The sequence below is a fragment of the Lactuca sativa genome, chromosome 4 (assembly GCF_002870075.4).
Source record: "Lactuca sativa cultivar Salinas chromosome 4, Lsat_Salinas_v11, whole genome shotgun sequence".
Classification (NCBI taxonomy): Eukaryota; Viridiplantae; Streptophyta; class Magnoliopsida; order Asterales; family Asteraceae; genus Lactuca; species Lactuca sativa.
In genome coordinates, this window is record NC_056626.2 from 134,024,229 (window position 1) to 134,042,051 (window position 17,823).

The window sequence follows — 17,823 nt, forward strand, 5'->3', positions numbered from 1 at the left end:
GATTCTCGAAACGCCACATGCGCATTGAACACAAAGTCACGGGTCTACCAACCCGCTGCAGTCAAATAAACTCTTGAGCCGGTTGGAACCGCCGTTCACGAAATCAAAGCCTGACGGTACCTCCCTAACCCGCCATTAACTCACTGGACGACTTCGTTCTCCCTAATGAAAGTTAAAGAACATCACAAAATTTGAAAGTGACTAGATCCTAACCAAAGGAATTAGCAACAACAGAGACCACATTTGCAATTCTCTATATTTATTTTTTCAGATTTTGAATCAAGTAAAGCATTTCTTTTAAAATATATATTGCAAAGTTGATAATAAAATCCATGGGAAAAAACATATTAGAAAGTTGCTAATAACCTAAACTACAATGTTCCCTACATATGCACATCATCAAACAACTTCCTGAAAGCATCTTTCATCCATTAACTGTAGATCCGGAAGGAAAGAAAAAAAATCCACCCATTGATAATATGATCTCACATCTTTCATAATCGCTTTAAACTTATGTGAACGTCAATAATGACATTAATTATCATGGAACGTTTCTTATTAAGTTCCTCTTGTTCAATGCGTTTATTTTGTTCAATATTTTCTCTAGATCGTCTCAATCCACCTTAGACCTTAGTATACCAGAAATATATATAAAATTGTCATTGATATAAATCACAACACTAGTTACAAAATCGTCTTGGATACATTATTAGTAAAAATGATCAACAAAAAAACTATATATATTGATAAAAAAAAATATAACAAGAAAAGCTAAAACAGCGAGAGAAATGCCTCAAAAACCTTGTCTTGTGTCAAAAACTCTAAAAAACTAAAACCTTATTTCACCTTGTCTATCTTGAGGAGCAACCAACTGCCACAAAGAGCCATATGCCGGAATTTTGGCTGCTTCCACTCCAAGTCCCGCAAGGTTACGCCCATATTCCTGTACATTAACACCAAATTTTCATTTTAGGTCCTTATTTGAGGTTTAGGTAACATTTTTAGTCCCTGTTGATATTTTTGGTTTGGGATGAACATGAAAATACCTGAATGTCAAGAAACAACTGCATGCAAATTCTATCGGTTTCAGAAACATTATGATCAGAGACATCTGAGGTGGCGCCAGCTCGTCTCTGGGCACCTTTACGTATTCTCTGAAGTGAAGTCTCTGTTTTTCTTGCTGTGTTGACAATATCAGCAGCCAGATCATTATAACGCCCAGTAATCTTCACTGCAGCACCTTCTATCAGTTTACCTCTTCTATCCTCTCTTAAATATGTCATAGCTCTTTCACCCTCCACAAAAACCTGTCCACTTTCTTATTAATCACTACCTTTCTCATTTCTTTCAAATAAGTATTTGATATCCATACCTTCAAGGGTCGCAACACCCCTGACACATAATGGGAATGTCTCACGGGAGGTGGTTTTTTGGTCATTCTGTAAGCAGCAACTATCCCGTGTAGTTGTTTCAGTTCCTGTGATTATGTATCAAAGAATGTTTTTTTTTATTAGCAATGGATGATGTTGCAAAAAAAAAAAGTTTGTTTTTTAAAAAAAATATATGTACCTCGTTTGACTTTTCAACTAATGTTTCAATGATTGAATCGATGACAGAAGGGACAAGATCTTTAAGAGATTGTCCCCCTTGTAAGATGCTGTTCTTAACAGTGTCAACAACTTGGGTAGAGCAGGAATTTAGAATCTTTAACACGTGTTCAATGTACTTCCCACAAACCTCTGTGGCTAGATGATCTAAATCATGAATTATCTGCAAAACACAACAAAACAATAAGTCCTTAACTGAATAAAGCTTAATTTTATAAAATAATAATTTTCTCTCTATCTGCCAATTTAACTTCATTTACTTTTCTAACTTTACATAACAAACAACACGTTTTGAATGTCTCATTCCATTCCTTCAAGCCAGCCAAACATGATGATGTAATGTAACAAACGATTCCATTCCTTTGTGATTCCATTCCATCATATCAAACAGAACCTAAAACTTATTTTTTTTTTTTAAAAATGAAGAAGAAAGGGAAACATACATAAACAAAATCATCTGGGGCAGCAGTAAGTGCCCATTCAAAGCCTGAGTTACGGGTTCTACGAGCAGAGAGTCCAGCTGACAACCAATTTGCATATCTGCACATCAAATTTTTGCAATGTCAGCAATACTATTATTAATTTTTATAAATTATAAATTGGTTGAAATTTGATTGGAAAAATGACCTAGATATTAGTTGCAGAGTTAAGCGAAGAAATTTATCAGAGATAGAAAGGACAAGAACGTCTTCTCGCCAACAGGAATTGAGGCATTCCAAAAGAGTAAGACTTTGCTTTAAAGTCACGTGCTGAGAACTTCCCTGGCTGGAATCGGAATCGGAATCCGACTTCGGAATTGGAGTTAGATTTGAACCAACAAATGCAGAGTCTAATGAACCTGCGATTTCCTGAAACCTACAAGTAAGATGCACTTGATTAAATTAGGTTGGATTTGGATGGAACTGAATCACAAAAGAATGGAATGGAATGAGTTATTACATTCCATGATCATGTTTGGTTGCCTTGTAGGAAGGGAACGGAATGAAATTTTATATTATATGTAAATCCAATACACTTAACTCTACTCGATAGAATATTTTAATTATATTAATTACTTTCCAATTTAGGGAATTGGAAGTACCTCAATGAGAAATACACTCCAATGTTCCATTGTTTAAGGAAATCTACATATACAGCTTCAGCTCTAAAGTTGGCAACAGCAGATCTTGAAGGACAGTATCCTTAAATAACAATGCAAAGTTAAATCCCAAACAACATAGCAACTCAAATACAAATCCAGATAAATGAAATAAGAATTTATTCTATTACCTTCTAAATCAGCCAGAAAACCAAGACTTGACTTGTAATTTTTCAAGAACTCTGTAGGTCTTCCAGGAGAAAAAGCCCCTGGCTTTCCCTGTTGAATTGCCCAAAGAACCTCCTTAAGAATTGAATTCGCAAGAAAGCTAAATACATGCAAACCCGAATTTTCTGCAATAATAAGGGACAATTATATAGTAAAGGTCTTTATATTGTTAATGGTATAGGAATAAAGAATGAGCATATACCTGTAGAAGAAATCTCCAACAAAAATGTACAATCTTGAGCAATGAGATTCTTGATTTGTTTGTAGTCTTCTTCAAGCTCATCACCAGTGGACCCACCAACCATTCCAGATGAAGTGTAGGGAATCACTTTCTGAACTAATGGTGCAACCACTGTTGATCTGAATATCTCTTCTGCATTATGGGTATTGTCCACAGAAGCATAAGCACGTAAGCAATTGTAAACTGCATTTTCATCTTTGTGTATCAATCCATCTACAAAACAGTGTCCCAAACTTGTGTCCAGCAATAAGCTGGCATTTTGTATCCTCTTTTCCATGTTCTCAATAAAAGGCAGGTTCTGTACTGCCGTTAAGACAGAAAGAATGTGTGTAAGTTACTAAGACAGAATTGATCAGGAAAGAGGTGTAAATTTTTGTGTATATTAACAGGGATGTAGTGGAAAGACCTTGGCATGAGCAAAGTAGAACTTTAGCCTGTTCATTTCACTAGCAATTCTTTCCAAAAGCATGCTTTGAGTTTCCCTGAGATTGATTCCAATTTCAGCATGCTGTAGAGAGACACCGTTGCTTAAATGACCCTTTTCTGCAGTGTGTAGATCTCCATTTGATGCATCAGCAGGTACATTATGTAGCTCCTTTATTAGTTTCTCGACCTGCAATCGCAACAACAAAACTTCGTAAATCCCTAAATTAAGATGCAGCTTCTAAAAGTGTAGCTTGGGGATCCAGCTGTTTTACTCGATGTAAACCATGGGAGAGCAGTTAAACACTATTACTCCAAGATCAACTAAATCCGCATGAAATAGAGTAATGATTCGAAATTCGTGAAGTTGATTAAGCTCCAAGAGGTTCACATTACCTTGGAGACGACATGAGAAGTATCAATCAAAAGTTCCAAGATCTCTCTAGCAGCAGATGCCTCCGCTCTTTGTCTAAGCCCGCCCTGTAATGATACAAGCGACCCTTCAACCGCCCCTCGGAACCCCAATATTTTCTCACGGATCTCAATGAGTGGTGCCCGCATACGCAAAACAGCAGCATCGACATCTACAAGTTTGGTGCTGAGATTCACAAAGTCAGCATAATCTCGGTTAATTAGCTCTACTAGTTCATGTTTAAGGGATGAAAGATGAGACTGCAGCTCCGATCTTAGGGTTTCAAAGGGGACAAAGGTTCGTAGATCGGAGATGTAGGATTCCGAGTCGAAATCAGGGCTGAGGAATGAGGATTGTTTAAACCATAAGGGATGGGAGTCGATTGGATCACCGAAGAGGTCAGCGGTGGCGGTACGCGGCTGAGTAGATAGTTGATGTGACGATACCGGTGGCTGTTCTTGCTGGATCCCCATCGGAGAAGGAGAGATTTAGCTGTCTGTACCCTTTGTGCAGATTGTGAAGTAAAACCGCAAAGGGGAGAAGAAACAGATCCAATGGGTGAGCCTTACTCCTCCCTTACAAAACATGTAACAAAATAACAATATGATTTTCATCTATATATTAATGGTCGTTCTGAAGCAAAAGGTTTGTGAAGTATTGCTTAGGAAACGACTAAAACAATAATAGTTTTTTTTTTTTTTTTTTTCATTTTATATATATTTAGGACATGTATCTAACCGAATCTAGTCGGATATTTTTTTGTTGGTTCGGTGAAGGTGTTTGATAAACAAAAATTAGGCGTATAACTTGGTCAGCAATATCTGATTGATATGTGTATGACTCGGTCGGTTGACGGTGTTTGATAAACAAAAATAAGTCATTTTAACATGTTATTTTATACACATTCAATTCTTACGACCGACTGCTATATATATAGTTCTCAGTTTTGTATACACTTAGTAATCTTTAGGTATTCTTTTGAGGGAAGTGATTTGTACAAAATAACTTTTTCCATGCACAACAATTTGTGTTTTATAGAGTTGTACAATTCAACTTTTTAAAACATAATTTGTTGTGTGCGGTGAAAAAATATTGTGTACGAATCAACTCCATTTTCTTTGTGATCATGTTTATTTATGTTTTGCTTACGTGACATCCTACGTGGAACAATCATTAACGAGATGTTTTCATAAGTGGTTCATCCATCTCCTATATCGGTAACCTAATTCACGAATCGGTCAAATAATGTTGGTGTCCTTGTTTTCTCATAAAAGAATATGTTTTCGGCTTCAGTTTCATCTATCATCATATCATACAACGCGATTCTTTATGACTGCTTTCTTTGAACTCAATTTTGTACTTTCAAGATAAAATAACACCCTAAAGATAGTTTAAAGTTTTTCCTAATTTCTTGGTATGTTGATTTTGACTATTTTTCAGCAAATGGGTTTTTGTATTTTTCAAATTGACCTCGGCCTTTTAAAAATGATCTATAGTTGTTAAAGAGGAGGTTTCATGTTTTAGCCACCTTGAATTGCAAAATACTAAAACCCTATAACGATTAGGGTTTGTTGTGAGGACTAAGTAGACGTGTTGCGAACTTCTATTAATTTATTATTCACTAATAATTTAACAAACCGGATCCTCAATAAAATCTCACGTCAATAATTACTTAAAATTTTCATGTGTGTAATCTAAAATGACAAGGTTACCAAGAAGCTAGTAATTGATTCCATTTTGTTCAAGTAAGTCGTTACCATCGTTTCGGTAATAACTAAGAAGATGACTATTATTCCGACATGAGTGGTCATATCATATCGAATCCGACTAAGATATGTATTCTACGTGGCTCAGAGATCCAAGTTAGATGTAGCATCTGACTTAAGCCGAAAGATTGAAATAAAAGATAATCAAAGCGATCAGTAGAGGTATCGTGATAGTTGCTTGTAGCTAGAAATACTACCTTTTAAAATGTGATTAAAACATGAAGGAAGGTATAGTTTGTTGTAACGCCCGCAGATTCGGGCTAGTCAATTTAGAGACAATAAGCGTCAAAAATGACATTTTTGATATAAGATATTTAGAATAAATAATCTTAACCAAGTTTTAGAATATGTCTCAAGGGTTCCATACATATAAATAACGCCGAAATCCGAGTTATAACGAAGAAGATATGGCACGTCGAAGTTTTACGGCAAAACCGACACGACACCGGGAATCATAAAAAGTGAATTTACAATAAAATACTTTTTGGCCTTAGTAATCTAAACGAAAGTTGTAGAATATGTTAAACCGAGAACGTACATAAAAAGAACGCCCAAATCTGACTTCGTGTGAGGAAGTTATGAATTTTCTAAGATATAGCATAACAATGCACAACCCAGAAATTCGAATTTTAGATCGGTCGATTTCCAGCCAAAATAATCTAAACGAGAAATGAAGATATTGTTAATAGGAGCTAAATGATAAAAAGGCAGTCGAAAACCGAGCTCGTATGCGAAAGATATGGACGAAGCTTAGTCCCTACTCTTCGAGCGTGGCGAATTCGATACAGTTTTGTAAATCCAAGATAGAAAGAGAATTAGCCAACAGGGTCTAAATGAAAGTTGTAATACTCGTAAATACCAACACGTGGATATAAATAACGTCGAAAACGGAGCTCGTATGCGAAAGATATGGACAAAGCTTAGTCTCTACTCTTCGAGCGCGATAAATACGATACAGTTTTTGTAAATTTGAGATAGAATGAGAATTAGCCGACGAGGTCTAAATGAAAGTTGTAGTACTCGTAAATACCAACGTATGGATATAAATAACATAGAAAATGAAGCTCGTATGCGGAAGATACGGACGAAACTTAGGGGTTACTTTACGATAAAATCCCTATAAATAAAGGATGAATCCTTCATAATTTCTTCACACCATAACCTTTCTTTCTCTCTATTCTCTCTAGACTCCCTAAACCCCTCCCAAGTCTAGGAAATCTCCCTAGCACGAGAAGGAAGCCCCGTAGCGCCCGATAGCTCCGAGAATAAAAGTTTTCAGCTCGGAAACGCTGTTCCAGCAAAGCCCGGTTTTTAATAAAACCCGCTGTAAGTGAGCTACGCCTATACTATATTTAATATAGCTTTTATTTAAATATAGTAATGTTATTAGGACCTTAAAATAATTATTTGGGCTATTATTATGAGTTATATAAGAGTGTTGTTTAACGCTTATATAATAGTAATAATAATCAGACTATTAATTAGTCGTGGTTAACGTTAGACTAAACCCTAGCGGTATTGATACTAGGTTATGTCGAAGGAGATTGTTTTAAGAGTAACGAAGCGCTGTCTGAATTCGGAATCACCACCTTACAAAGTAAGTGCATAGTTACTTTCATCTTACACATAGATATGAAGTATTTTATATAAATTACGTGCTATGTGTGTATATTGTTTGAATACTTGCTGTTTATGCTGGATGAAACGTTTTATACATGTTTTAAATGATCTAAACTGTATATGTATTTTATATCTACAAAATGTGTTAGGGTAAAACATAGGTAGATTAGAGGTGAGATAAATGATGATCGATGAAAGATGAGATAAATGATGAGCAATGAAATATGAGATAAACGATGAGCGATGAAAGATGAGATGAATGATGAGCGAGGATATATGAGTGATAAAATATGGTGCAAAGCGATGACCTAAGTAATGAGCCAAAGCGATGAGCCAAAACGATGAGCCAAAGTGATGAACCAAAAACGATGAGCCAAATGATGACCCAAGCGATGGCCCCGTCATCTAGCAGAGTATGGATAACAACCACGGACTATTCTAGACAGTCTAGTGGAACACTAGCACGATCGCAACCTGTAGGTGTTGTGAATGATGTGTTCACCCGGTGTACTCTAGAAACCCATTGACAGGTATTGCGAGCGGACTCTCAAAAACGATACTGTCAATAAATGAGATAAACCCCGACGACTATGCAGACTTAGAGTCGATTCCTTAGGATACTCCTTAGGAATGAACGAATGAGGAATAGTTGAATCTTAGGGTAGATCTTTAAGAGTAAAGAAGATAATGGTGATGGGTCATTGGGTTGATTGCTTGATGTTTAACATAATAATTATATTATTGTGGGTTGAAAACCCTATGTACTCACCAGGTTTCCTAACCTGATGTCACACCCCCGAACCAGACGGCGGAAACGTCCGAGGGCTGTCGTGACTCAATTGAATACCATAACATTGAATATATATGAAACATAACAACATTCGTCACCATGCATTAATATTGTACAACCGGTAGCGTTTACATGTCATACATTGTTTAAACATTACATTCCCAAAAAAATAAATTTTTCGATTCGTTCATAATCAAACTGCAAGCCATCACCGAATATGTTTTCCTTTGGTTCACTGGTTCCCTGAGAATACAAGTATTTTGAAAAACGTCAACATATGAAATGTTGGTGAGTTCATAAGTAGTGTTTGAAATCCAATGTTTGTATTGTTTGAAAACTACCAGAAAATCCGACATTTTCTGAAAAGAAAAGCTTTTGAAAATGTTGTGAAGATCCATAGGTATGCTTGTTTGTTTCTATGCTTGTAAAAAAAATTGTTCATTTAAAATTGTATGCATTTCAAATCTGTATGTATTGAAAACCCTAGGAAAACCCGATGTTTTCCTAATTCCTTGAATTCCATGAAGTCACATTGAAAACATTGCATAGCGTGTAGTGTCAGTCCCAGGCGACGTTGGATTATTTTTGAGCATGATTATTTGCTACAAACACGCGTTACACAAACGACTAGTCTATAGCTATACTAACGATCCCGTAGGCGTCGTCCGTACTAATCACGTTATCCAATCGCCCTGACTATATGTAGTCTCACATCCGAAGAGAAAGAGGTCACGAAGACCCCGATGACTCCATTAACCGGTTGGGGATAAAAATGTACGAGGGGTCCCCGACCCGCCTCGCATAAAATGTAGACTTTACTAGCTATACCAAAGGACCCTTGGGGACCAGTAGTATACAAGCCATTGAAAGTCCATTTACGTTGTGTCGGATCGGTAAAACCCAACACTCCGTAAAAAAAATGTCTTCGGGCCTTAAGATCAGGTCATTGGGCTAGCTAGGCTCAACGAACAAGATTTTACACTTTTGGGGCCCAAAGATGGTGCGTAGACGTTTGTGCACACTTGCATGTATAATGTATTACCAAACGTTACTTGTATGAATTGTAGTATCGTAGTGTCGTAGTGTTAGTAGTTGCAGATTTCTATTGGTTCGAGACCGAACCAATTCGTTTAACAACGACTTTTGGTATTGGAATGTATTGTATTTCGTCGATAGTCGTGGTACCATTGTTTGCATGTATTGAAATAGCCTTGAAAGTTTTCTGTTTCAGCCCCTCATTGATTGTAAAATTTACCTTTTCGACCCTTTTGTTAAATAATTTCCGGTTTGGTCCTTGAATCGATTTTCTTGACATTTTAACACCAAAAATTATTGAAATTAATATTTTTCTGCATATTTTTCAATGAAAACAGTTTAAGCCTCTGAAATTTCAGTTTTCTCGGTTATAACCCTTCTTTTTCGCAACTTTGACAATTTTGGCCCAAATTGTAATATTTTTGCAATTTTGGTCCTTTTTAAATTTAAAAAGCATTTTAAACCTTTGAATAGGATTTGGAACACTTATAGTCCACTGTTTTACAGAAAAATACAGTTTTGGCCCTCCAAAACAGAAAATCTCGCATAATGGGCCTCATTGGGCCAAAAATGTCATTTTTAGCCCATTAAGCTTGGAATTTATGTTTTTAATCCCCTAAATGAGTATATTTCCAGAAATTGTTTTATTGAAACTGTTTTGGCACACCTCATCCATCAGAATTCGTGATGTGCCAATTTGGACCCTTAATTTTGTATTTTTCACATTTTAGGCCCAAAATTTGTGTTTTTAACCCAAAGAAAATTGTTACTAAACCACTTAACCATTTTTCTTGAAACACTTTGTATGTAGAAATATATTTGAAGCTAAAATCATTTAACACAAGATATATCTCGGTTTTGAGGGGTTTTGTAACAGCCCAAAATCTCAAGTATTGTTAAATTGCATTTTGGGGTGTTTTAAAGGGGAGACTCGGCGAGTTGGAGCCAGACTCGCCGAGTAGGGTCGTAGAGTTGGTCGCGGGTTCGCGACTGGACTCGACGAGTCCAGGTAGGGACTCGGCGAGTCGACGCTGTTCAGCAGAAACCCTAGCCGTTTCGTATTGGGTCGTATTTAAGGGTTGTTATGTCGTCATTTCGCGTCTTTTGGCCGATTGTGGAGAACCCTAGACGACTGTGGCATCTGGAGCAAAACTTGAAGGCCATTATTGACTTTGAAGGAATTGTGGTGCAAGAAGAGGAAGGATTTTGGCCAAAGGAAGAGCAAGGGGGTCGAGTTCTGAGGTTTGGGGACACAGAGAGTATGTTTTCAGGTAAGGTTTCGGATCATTCCTGTTATTTTGATGTGTACACGAATTTAGGGTTTATGAAACCCATTTGGAGATTTGATGGATTATTATGTTGTTATACAAAGATTTCTACCCTAGTAATAGGATGATTAGAGGTCCAGAAGTCCCATGAGTGTGTATCTCGGGGAAAAACGTATCTCAGGAAGCAGTTGGATCGACTGCATGGCGTGGACTCGCCGAGTCGGATGATCAGACTCGGCGAGTAGCTTGAAGATTCACTGGGACTCGCCGAGTTGTTCTTCAGACTCGGCGAGTGGAGTCGGGGTGGCCCCGCGATTCTTCCAGGAGTGACTCGTCGAGTCAAAGAGGATACTCGACGAGTAGAAGGGGAATCTTAGAGGATTGAAAGACGACCAGACTCGCCGAGTCGCCAGGGAACTCGCCGAGTCCAGTCGAGCTGACAATGGACTGTTGACCAGAGTTGACTGGTGTGATTTCTTAGGGTCAGTAACGTGGAAGATAGAAGTATTAAATAAGGGATATGATGTTACAGGGAGCTTGCAGCTCGGAGGATCAAGTGCAAGGGATTTTAGAAGTTGCTATCTTCTAGTGACCGCGAGGTGAGTCTTCTCACTATACCTCACCCGGAAGGGTTTGATTGTGTGACCGGAAGGTCAAGTATGTTGTGTGTTATGTTTATATGCTATGAATGGAAAGTTAGTTGCTACGCGTGTTATACATGCTTATATATGGGCCGGAAGGCAAGGTATTATGTGACAGAAAGGTCAGGTATGATATATGATATATGTGCTTTATGTGTTAGAGTATTTGTATTATGTGTTATATATGTGTATGGGCCGGAAGGCAATTATCTTGTGGACCGAAAGGTCCGGGCCGGAAGGCAATGTTATGTGGATCGAAAGATCCGGGCCGGAAGGCAATGTTATGTGGATCGAAAGATCCGGGCCGGAAGGCAAATGTTATGTGGATCGAAAGGTCCGGGCCGGAAGGCGTATGTGCGTAAGGTATATTGGGGAACTCACTAAGCTTCGTGCTTACGTTGTTTATGTTATGTTGTTTCAGGTTCTTACAGTGACACGGGATGGCAACGGTTCGATTGTACACACCGAAGGAAGAGTTGTGTTTGGGAGGATCCTGGTCTTCTATTATAATGAAAATGAAACTATGTTTTGTAATTCGAATGTGAATAAAGTTTTAAACAAGTGTTTTTAATATTAAATTGATTATTTAAATGAAAATTTTGTTTTTGGAAATCTTGGTGTTACAGGTTTTATGGCTAGATCCAACATTATAACACACAAATGCATACATATAAGCATGGAAATCATACAAGGCATATAAAACACATATAGATCTACACTTTCACTTGTATTCCCCCCCCCCCCCCCCCCCCACAAAACTCATAAAAACAGAAAATAGGAGGTATGAAGCTCACCTTGGGTGTGGTTTCGGTTTTTGGAAGAAAAGATGGAAGGAAACTTGATGATTTTTGGCCTTAGCACCTTTCCTTGGTAGATCTCGAGTTTGAGATGGTTCTAGGATGCAAGATCACGATTTTTGCATGGATTAGGAAAGGATTTTGATAACAAAAAGAATCTAAACCATAGATCAAAGCATAATCTTACCTTAGATGATGATTAACTTGCAAGATCCTCTTGAAAGCCCCTAATTTTTGAGATTTTTGGAGAGGGGAGGAAGGAGTGTTCTTAAGTGATCTAGAGAGAGTTTGAGAGATTTTTGTGGTGTGTGTGTGTGTGCTTGTGGCCGAGAGTGAGAGAGAGGAAGAAGTGAGGTGATCTTTGAAGTGATACTTGCATGGAAGAATGGGATATCTTGCATGGAAATCCTATGGACAATAATGATATGGCACAACAAGTCAACTCTTCCATCTTCTTGGGCTTGTGCATTTGGGCCGAGAATTTGGAAATAAAAGGAAAAATTTGGGCCTTTGCCCCTTAGCCCAATATTAGTGTTAATCTTGAGTATGTTTTAAGCCTAAAAGAATGTGGTAGGATTTTCATATTTTTATTGGACTAGTTTAGGTTATTCATGTATCAAGGCTTTTAGTTCATTTCATTCTAGGTCCAACATGACCTAAAATGTTGAATTAAATAAATGTGGGTCCAATTAGGGTTCTAAGCCCTTGATAGTCAAATTGGAAGCTTATTGGTCCATTTGGATCCAATAAGGGAGTCCTAGCCCAAAATGGACTTAAACAAGGACTTCTAAGGTTTCCAATTGTTTGATGACTATTTGTAGTACTAGTATGATGTATTTGATTGAAGTTTTTGATTCACATTAGCTTGAATGTATAGATTACATGACACAAAATTTCCAGTTGTGACACCTGACCCACTCACTTTATTTATATCACAGATGTTGATATGAAGTCACATTATACTAAGAGATTAAAGAGATATAAATCACTAGTGATAATGAATGTAAGTTCTGTTTATGCTTATGTTTCTATATTGACGATGACATCCCAAATGTTTTAAAATGAAAAAAAATATATTTTTCTTTAGAAATGCTTTGATAACGTATTTATCATGTTTTACTGGGAACAAATTTCGTAACATTTTTATTAAAAGAGGTACTCTGATTTTTATAAAGCATAAACAAAATTGGTCTTTTCTGGCCGTGAAAATGGGGATGTCACATTTGTTCTGGAATTTGACTCTAAAAGACATGATTCTAAGCGTTGCATCATACGATGAGAGGTCACTAGAACGTGACCCATAGATCTATTGTGGTAATCAAAGAACTTATCCTAAGTTTGTAAGAAGAAGGAGTCTCTGATAATGATCGATATTGTGACATAAAGGTCATGATTAAGAGTCTAACATGAGACAGAGAGCGGATGCAAGATCGAGCATCGCTTGCAGTAAAGAGGACCAAGAGTTAGATACTCATTCGAAGAAACATAGAAGTTACGATTATTACCTACGATGAAGAGCTAACGTATGGAGTCATTATACAAGCCCTGTTTTGTTGATGATTTTGGGACGTAATCATCCTAAGGGGGAGATAATTGCAACGCCCGCAGATCCGAGCTAGTCAATTTATAGACGATGAGCATCAAAAATGAGTTTTTGATGGAAGATTATTTAGAAGGATTAATCTTAACCAAGTTGTAGTATATGTTACAAAGGTTTTGTACATATAAATAACTCCGAAATCCAAGTTATAAAGAAGAAGTTATGGCACGTCGAAGTTTTACAACAAAACCGGCACGACACCAGGAGACGTAAATAGTGAATTTACATTAGAAGACTTTTTAGCCTTAGTGATCTAAACAAAATTTGTAGTATATGTTAAACCGAGAACATACAAAGAAAGAACGCCCAAATCTGACTTCGTATGAGGAAGTTATGAATTTTATAAGATTTGAGATAACAGTGCACGACCCGAAACTTGAATTTTAGTTTGAGCGGTTTTTGGACTACATGACCTAAATGAGAGTTGAAGATCTCATTAATAGGAACTCAACGGTAAAAAGACAGACGAAAACGGAGTCTGTATGTAGAAGTTATGAATTTTACGCGGACATTTAACAGTATAATCTCCTCCTACTTATAAATTTAAGATTGGTCGAGAATTAGCCGACAGATGCTAAATGAAAGCTTTAGATCTTGTTTTTACCTATGCGTGGATATAAATAATGTCGAGAGTAGAGCTCGTATGTTAAAGATATGGACGAAACTTGGTCCCTACTCTTCGAGCGCGATAAATTCAATACAATTTTGTAGATCTGAGATAGAATGAGAATTAGCTGACGACGTCCAAATGAAAGTTGTAGTACTCGTAAATACGAACGCGTGGATATAAAAAACGTCAAAAATGGAGTTCGTATGAACGAGTTGCAAATTATAATAGCATATTTACGTATTAAAATAAAGTATAAATCATATATACGTACACATATATACAAATGTATACATCATTAGAAAGGTATTGACGATGCGGTTATTATAAGATTAGTGTTGAGTACTTTTGACATTAGTTTAGTACAAATACCGTTAAATCTATTTAAAATAATATTATGAAGGGGTGTTTAGTCGTTTATATAACTATAAGGTCATTAAGTAATTATGGATGATAGTTTTTGTAAATTTAATTATTATAATAAGAGGCTTGGGCTCTCATATTTCTTGCACCATTCTCTTGATTCAAGAGTCTTTCTCTTCTTATCTCCCGAGCATTTCGGTCCCTCGTGATTCAACTTCTCTTTTTGTAATTTTAGTATACTAAGGTGAGCGCTGAAACGCTGCACGAATCTTTCTTAGAAAGATTCAGCGACAAAGTTATGACCCTACAGAGTCCGAATCCTAGTTAAAACCCACTTGTAAGTAAGTTATGCTTACCTATTTTAATATAGCTTATATTTAAAATTAGTATTGTTATTATGAACTTATAATAAATATTTGAGCTATTATTATGACTTATATAAGTGTCGTTATAATATCTTTTTAACTACTCGCGGTACGTGGAATCTGGTTTAAAGGGTTGCATATGGTTGTTGGATTTCAGAAGTGCTATATGCCAAAATGGTCCTGCCCTTCGGTGTTTTATGTTTGCCCCCTGTCTGTACATAGTAGTTGGAAAGTATTGTTTAAACGCTTATATAATAATAATAAGACTAATAATTAGTCACGGTAAATATTAAACTAAAATCTAGTGGTAATAATGCTAGGTTTTGTCGAAGGAAATTATTTTAAAGCAAACGAAACGCTGTCCGAGTACCGAGTCACCAGCTTATCAAGTGAGTGCATAGTTACTTTCATCTTACACATAGATATGAAGTATTTTATATAAATTACGTGCTATGTGTGCATATTATCTGTATACTTGCTATCTATGTTGGATGAACGATTTTATACATGTTTTAAATGATTTAAACTGTATATGTATTTTATATCTACAAAATGTGTTGGGTAAAACATAGGTAGATGTAATAGTTGCTATGTGATAAAATAAAATAATGAGAGACCTCAATGTTATTGATGATCTAGTCGTCTAGCGGAGTATAGACGACGACCACTGTAACAATTGGTAAAAATTGGTCAGAGTTTGATGATCAAACCACCGCGAACCACTAAGTATTAATGACAGATTGTATGTAATTTTATATTTAATATGTATATTAAATATATTATATTTATAACTCCAAATTTCATACGACACATAGATAATCATGTAATCACTATATATAAACATATTTGTATATAAATGTCATATACAATATTAATATACAATATTAAAAGATCAAGTCTTGGCTTATCTTGCAATTTTGGCAAGTTCATAATCTTTTAAATCTCGATTCACATATATAAGTATTAAACTCACAATACATAAATGTATATGTATTGTGTGTGTATGAAATTGCTTCCAAATATCTTAAACCCACACATACATCAATCTTATAGGAATAGAAGTGCAAACTAAAGTCAATAGAAAATCAAGCAATTGCATTAGACTAATCAGCCATTTCATGTATTCTACCTTATACAAACAAATACACAATCAATACATCACACATGAATCAATGAATGTATTGTACTCTCAAAATCCTCCCAAAAATCTCCAAGTACCACAAATCTATCCAAAAGTCTTGCAAAATCTAAATTAAGATCACATACAACAGAATTCAATCATCCTCACCTTTTCACACAAAAACTTTCGATCCCTCCCTCTTTTTCTTCTTCCTGGATTGGCTGTCAAGTTCCTCCGCATGAGGAGCTGCTTCCAGTGAAATCAAGAGGGGAAGCAGCCCCCTGTTTGCTTTCTTCTTTTCCTATCGATCAACACCACCGGGGGTGGTTGCTATTTCCGGTGAGCAAAGGGGAAGCAACCCCGTTCCTCCATGGTACCTGTCAAACAAACCAAACAAACATCCCAAGTATAGACTGTTACTACTTACCTGAGGTCAAAGCAGTTCCGCCGGGGACATCCTCCATCGAAGGCAACTACTGGCGAGCCAAGGCGCCATCCCCGCCATATAATTTCAACCGTTTCCTCCTGGGTCTTCATGCGTTATTGTTACTGCCTCACTTTCCTCGATGTTTGACTGGAGACGATGAAATCACGAAGAAGAAATCTGAATGGCCATCGGAGCCTCTTCTCCCCTTCGGTCGATGAAGCACCACCCAAACCCACCATCCTCTTCCTTTCCTCCCGCCAATCGAAACTGCCGAATCCCTATTCACAACGACTGATGATGTTGTCGCTCTTCTGATGGATTGCTGTCGGTGACGAGCTGCTAGGAACGAGAAGGGTTCGCCGGAAAGCAAACTCGCCATCTCCTTCAATCGATCTTCGCAGCCCTTCCCTTCGATTCGTTGAGCACCATCACAGAAACCCCAATCATTCCCCTTTTCATGTTTGCTACCAATCGAACCAGAAGAGGAAGAAGACGTCGGCGATCGCCATCGGCCGGCGCCCCTACATGTGATTTACTCGATCGTCGCTTGGAGATCGGATCCTTCACCCAGCTGTTCGTTGACTCGACTGGATGAACGAATGAAGAGAATGACCGCGTTAATTCCTTTTGCCCAAAATTTGGTATCAGCTGGCAAAAATGGTCCCTCCAATATGACCTTAAATTTTAAATCAGCCATTTGACATGAATCATTACAAGCCAGGTCCCATTTGATTTAACAATTGCAAAATGGCCCCTTGTGGATATGATTTATGACAAAATCAGTCCTTGTGTTATTTAAATTACAAAACAACGTTTTTAAATATAAAGTACTTCAAAACAAGTCCTTTTGATTTAAAATATTATAAAAATAGTCCCGACCTTTGCTTTAACTCAAAGACGCAAAGATGCGGTTATTCACGAAAAGTTTCACAAAAAAGAACCGGGATCAAGATCACGCATCGAATGTGAGTTTTTACGACCCCTCTTTTACATTTTTAATATTTGGGAGAGAATATGTGTGTCTATTAAAGTTTGATGATTTTCAGGTTTTTATACGTTAAAATAGCATCGTACTTTATATTTGGTCGAAAGCTTATGAATTAGTAATTTAATTGTATAAATCACATAAATTAAAGTAGGATGCTATAATGGATATAAATACACCTTGTTGGAATATATTAATTAATATTAATAAAAATCACAAGATTATATGTAAACTATTATTATAATAACACAGATTGGTGTTGTAAATCACAACCATGACGATGTTATATGTATAAGTTAAAGTATCGACTAGAAGTATGAAGCGATATACAAATGACCAAAATCATTATTCGATTATAAAATGAAGGTACATTGCCATAGATTTGGAAAGACTAAGTTTATGAAATTATATGATTATTAGTTAAAATTATCAAATTTAACTTGTAATATA

At 36.7% G+C, this 17,823-nt stretch overlaps 1 protein-coding gene across 1 annotated transcript; it reads right to left on the bottom strand.

Moving 5' to 3' along the window:
- Nucleotides 1-647: 647 nt before the first annotated feature.
- Nucleotides 648-4,591, bottom strand: LOC111877354 (conserved oligomeric Golgi complex subunit 2). Its single transcript, XM_023873875.3, has 11 exons — nucleotides 3,974-4,591; nucleotides 3,561-3,767; nucleotides 3,116-3,452; nucleotides 2,877-3,038; nucleotides 2,689-2,788; nucleotides 2,235-2,462; nucleotides 2,051-2,147; nucleotides 1,570-1,770; nucleotides 1,373-1,477; nucleotides 1,047-1,307; nucleotides 648-943 (listed from the first exon to the last, which is right to left on the bottom strand). Exons 1-11 carry the CDS (start codon nucleotides 4,460-4,462, stop codon nucleotides 830-832), a joined length of 2,301 nt encoding a protein of 766 aa, XP_023729643.1. The 5' UTR covers nucleotides 4,463-4,591; the 3' UTR covers nucleotides 648-829.
- Nucleotides 4,592-17,823: the final 13,232 nt, after the last annotated feature.